General features: G+C 39.9%; 1 protein-coding gene across 1 annotated transcript; it reads left to right on the top strand.

Annotated features, from left to right (window-relative positions):
• The first annotated feature begins 2,769 nt into the window (after nucleotides 1-2,769).
• Nucleotides 2,770-4,282, top strand: LOC131356247 (E3 ubiquitin-protein ligase TRIM39-like). The gene is made up of 2 exons (XM_058395168.1): nucleotides 2,770-2,782; nucleotides 3,706-4,282. Exons 1-2 carry the CDS (start codon nucleotides 2,770-2,772, stop codon nucleotides 4,278-4,280), a joined length of 588 nt encoding a protein of 195 aa, XP_058251151.1. The 3' UTR covers nucleotides 4,281-4,282.
• The last annotated feature ends 995 nt before the right edge of the window (nucleotides 4,283-5,277 follow it).

Here is a 5,277-nt window from a genome sequence, read left to right as displayed (position 1 = left end):
GGACTGCTCTGCGGCTACTCAGCGGCAGTCTGCCATCGCTAATGCTCGCCCTCAGCACTTCAAGCAAGTCCTGCCCTATCACTGACCAGAAAGCCTTGAAAAACTCGACTAAAAGCCCATCAATTCCAGGTGACCGCCCATTCTGCATGCTGTTAATTGCAACCTCCAACTTCTCGAGGGTCAGCTCGCTGTCCAGTTCCCTAGCTGACTCCTCGGTTACTTTAGGAAGATTCCTGACAAAATCTTCCTCCACCTCTGGTACAGCTGTGAGCTCACTCTCATACAGCTTTGAGTAAAAGCTGACTATCTGCTTGCGAATTTCAGTAAAATAAGTAACAAGCTCCCCTGAATCTGTTCGCAAAGCATGTATAAGCCTTTTCTGTCCATTTTTCTTCTCAAGACTAAAGAAGAACTCGGAAGGAGCATCTATCTCTGTTACGCTTTTAAAGTGCGAGCGGACCAGCACCCCCTGCACTATTGTGTCCAACAACTCACCCAACGCATGTTTTTTCTCAATCGTTTTTCTCAATTTTTCTCAGCCTTGATATGGCCTCGATTTCCTGTGGACTCCACCAAACCCTGGAGTTCCACTACCTCTATCTCCAGAGCTCAAAGTGATCTGGTGATGTCCTTAGTCACATTGTGAGCGTACTGTTGACAAAACATTTGAATGTGCACTTTTGCCACATCCCACCAATCTTGCAGTGATGTAAAAGCTGGCTTCTGAAGCCTAAAAACATTCCAAAAGAAAATAAAACTCTCAAAAAAAAATTAACAACATCTAAAAGTACCGCATTAAAATGCCAGTATGCACTACGTGGCTTTACATTATTTTTCTTAAAAGTGCACTGTACCATAAAATGATCCGAAAACCCCACAGGATAAATAACACAAGACCTAAAAATATTCAGCTGATGTTTAAAAGTATAAAAATGATCAAGCCTTGCTTGAGAGAGTGTGTTGTCCTTGCAGTGGTACTGTCTCTGTGTTCTGTGGAAATTCCTCCATACATCACTCAGTTCATGTGTCTCTATTAGTGCACATAGTCGTTTTTGGGAGGCAGCATGAGGTTCTAGGTGGTTCCTGTCTATGCTGTGTGCAGTGCAGTTAAAATCTCCACCAATGATTAAAACTTCATTCTGCTTACAGGAACCAATGACAATGCTTAAAGTGTTTAAAAACAACATTCTCTCTACTCTCAGATTAGGAGCATACACACAAATAAAAACAAACACCTCATTTTCAAAACATGCTCTTACTTTTAAAAGTCTTCCTTCTAAAACTTCCTCAATATCATAAGACTGCGGGATAAAAGACTGTGAAAACATAAGAGCAACGCCTCCACTAAGTGAGGTGTCGTGACTTAAAACCACAAGCCCTTTCCACTCGCTCGCTCAGTCTGAGGAGTTCCCTGCATCACTGTGTGTCTCCTGCAGGAAAATGACATCGGCTCACTTCTGCTTCACCAGCTCATAGAGTGTTGCCCTTTTACTGGGATCTCTGGCACCATTAATATTAAAGGTCACTGCAGTGATAGCACTCATTATTATATAGAAAGTAACCTCAAATCTTGTATAGTTAGCCATTTTTAATTTATGTCAGAGCTACACATTCTAAAAGCTACTTTCATTAATTTGTGCTCTTTCTGAGTTGGCTCATCATTGCTTTAAGACGGTAAATCTCGTTTTTTTCAAAAGCTCCACTTTGCATTTTTGATGTCTTGCACAAACTGCACCGTATCTGGAAAAAACTCCTCAGGATTTACTGCCCTTTTCCCTTTATTGTCTTTTAAAAACTTTGAGATGTCTGCAGCTGTGTAGACCACCTCTTAGTGGGGACTTTAAAAGCTGGTTCTGCTTCCATATCAACATCAGTACCTCCGTTGTCTCTATCATAAGTCTCCGGTTCCTCCTGGGTTGCCTGGGCTTGAGTCTTGGGTGTTGTTTTGCCAATACCTTTACTACCAGTCGCAGGCTCAGTCGTTCCTGCTTTGTCCCCTGTGGGTTTAGCGACAATAGCATTAGGAGTACCTTCACTGTGCCCAGTCCTGACCACAGGGGGAACGGTCACAACAGGACACAAATCAGAAGAAACTACGACTACGGGCTCGGCCGCAGGAGGGTCACCTGCAACAGACTCAGCCACAGGGGGAAGGAACGTGCAGAGTGCCTGTCTGTTGCCTTCTCCAGCTTCAGCTTTTCAGGACATGCCCGGACCAAATGCCCTGTTTCACCACAATTGAAACACTTTATGCCAGCATCGGTTGAGACAAACACAACATAATCAAAACCATCAACCCGAGACTTCATCACCAGGTCTAGCTCATCCACACCATTATTCAGTACCACGTACACCAGCATCCTAAAAGACACAATGTTGAAATTTTTTATTTCTGGTACTTTGCCACCCATCGGTATTTTTCTTATTGGGGAGACCAGTTTTCCATAGAGGGAGAGCTCTCTTTCAATGACCTCATTTTTCAGGAATGGAGGAATGTTTGACAGTATGATTTTTGTAGATGGAGTACTGAGAGGAAGCACCGATATGAGTGAGTCGTTTATCACTACTTTCTCTTTAACCATTTCATTTGCTTTTTCCACAGAATTAAAAAAGATCACAATCGCGTTGTTCATTTGTGAAGCAGCCAAAATGCTGCTGTAACCAACCACTTTACCAACCGCCACAACACACTCCTCTACACTGGCATTACACACAATCCTCACACCATGCCAGCGTGTCAGAGACTCATACACACTCTCCGGATTCACCATGCCTATTGCAGGCTCACCCCTCATCGAGAGAAAAAAAAGCACACTCGCATGCACACACACACACTCACTCACTTATGCACGCATAAACACAAAAAACACCTAAATCTAACACACATAAACTGTGTGTGTGAACACAAGTAAAATACTTTTCTAATTTCTTTTTACAAATTCAGATTCAGAAAAGTTTCAGTTCTTAAATTCAACACAAAAAGTCAGGTTTATGGTCCAGGATATTCAGGGCTAGGCAAAAGCAATCGAGCCTGAAGTGTGTTGTAACATTCTGCGTCTCCTGACATTAAATGCACCCCCCAAAGGTTTGAATTCAAATTCCACTATTTAAGTAAATCCCTGTTTTTTCCCCTTCACTGTTCAGCTTTATGATTTGATTGAATTCAGCTTCACTTGTAAAGATGAAAGATTCTAGATGTTAGTAAAACATTGTGTGGAAATAATGAATTATTCTGAAAGATTGATTTGTTACTCCCTGTATGAGTAAAAGTGATGAGTATAAAACTCTTTGTCTATCAGAGCTGAATGTTGTTGTTTTGCTGGACAAAGAAGACTAAGAGATTTATAATCATACAGTTAAAAACAATTTAAAAACATACAGTTTCTCACAATCATTGACTTTAGATATTTATCACTAGAGATAATCGCTGAACTTATTTTTTCCTTTAAGTTTTTCCTCAAATGTTTTTCTCTCATGTTCTGGGACTATGTATTTCCAAAAAAACAAAAATTACAAACTCAAATAAATCACTAAAATTTCAGAAGAAAAACATTTCATATTTCTTATCTTTGACAGACTCCTATTATAAACTGTACAAGTTTGTTTCATTTTTAAGAAATTTTTTTAAAAATCTTCTACAAATCTTCTATAAATCCTAATGAATATGATCCACTGGATGATGATTTAATATTTTTACCTGCCTACTCATATCACACACTGTGTTTCTCTCAGTGGATGTGACTCTGGATCCTGATACAGCAAATCCTGAACTCATCCTGTCTGCTGATGGAAAACAAGTGACACATGGAGACAAACCACAGGATCTCCCTGATACACCACAGAGGTTTAATTTTCTCTGTGTTGTGGGAAAGCAGAGTTTCTATTCACAGAGATTTTATTATGAGGTGCAGGTCAGAGGGAAAACTGCATGGATATTAGGAGTTGTGAGAGAGAACATTGACAGGAAGAGGCCATGGATTATACGGGGTCCTGAGGATGGATTCTGGACTATGGATCTGAGGAATGGGAATGAGTACTGGGCTAATGCTCGTCCTGATGTCCACCTCACACTGAGAGAGAAGGTGGAGGTGGTGGGGGTGTTTGTGGATTATGAGGAGGGTCTGGTCTCCTTTTATGATGTGAAGTCCAGATCTCATATCTACTCTTTCACTGGTCAGTCTTTCACTGAGAAACTCTATCCTTTATTCAGTCCTTGGTATAATGATGGAGGTAGAAATTCAGAACCACAGATCATCTCTCGTGTATTTAACACTGAATGAATTTTCACCTCATAAATTTAATAATCTATTAAATGTTGAGAATAAAAAGAAATATTTTACATTTTCTGGTTAAACTTAGAAAATTTATATATTCTCTTTTAAAGTGCTGTGTGTGTGTGTGTGTTTGTGTGCGTGCGAGTGTGTATGTGGCAAACGAGTCTTCTTAGGCTCGTTCTCGGGTGAATGGGTTCACCAACACCAGGAAAAAATATCAGAAAAGGGGAAAAATACAAAGAATCAAAAATGATGGCAATACTCGTGGATGTTGTAGTGAAAAAGGTGTTTATTTACAGTGCTCAAAAGTGAAAATAAAGATATTATATATTTAGAAACAAACAAATAAAGATAGATTCTTCTATACAAACTTCTGTTTTGAAAATTTGCTCACAGCACCACAATTGCACACTCACACTCCAACCAAAAACACACAACACCACCCTAACACTGGTTTGGGGCCATCTTTTAAAGTACATGCCCCTCCCCTCGGATCAAACCAGTGTGTAGAATTATTAAAGTGTGGGTGGAAAAAAATATGTACATGAACAAATACATAAACATTATATACCCAACATATACATATATAAATCTTTATATATCATAAGATATACAATTAAGCATAATATAAAAAGAAAATAAACATTAATAATAAACTGACAACTGCAAAATCAGCCTTCTTCAAGACAAAATGGAAGTCTTTCTACTGTGCCTGAACCAGCACTATTTAGCCAGGCCTCTGGGTGGCACTCGGGTTGGCCGGTCGATTACAGAAAACACAACACGAGGAAGAAACACAAAATGGAAGTGATATATTTGTGTACGTGTATGAGTGTCCAGTATGCTAGTAGTGTGTGGCACTATAGCAGAGTATTACATAGGATGAGTGCTGCGCTAACCGATATGGCTGGGTCACTTTTTCACAGTGTGCGTGAGTGTTTGTGTGTTTGTGTGTGTTTGAGTTTGTTTGCATGTGAGTATGTGAGTGTGTGTGTGTTTGAGT

Source organism: Hemibagrus wyckioides, linkage group LG07 (assembly GCF_019097595.1).
Source record: "Hemibagrus wyckioides isolate EC202008001 linkage group LG07, SWU_Hwy_1.0, whole genome shotgun sequence".
In the NCBI taxonomy this organism is placed as follows: Eukaryota; Metazoa; Chordata; class Actinopteri; order Siluriformes; family Bagridae; genus Hemibagrus; species Hemibagrus wyckioides.
Note: the sequence above shows the minus strand (reverse complement) of the source record. Positions and strands in the feature narration are given on the sequence as shown.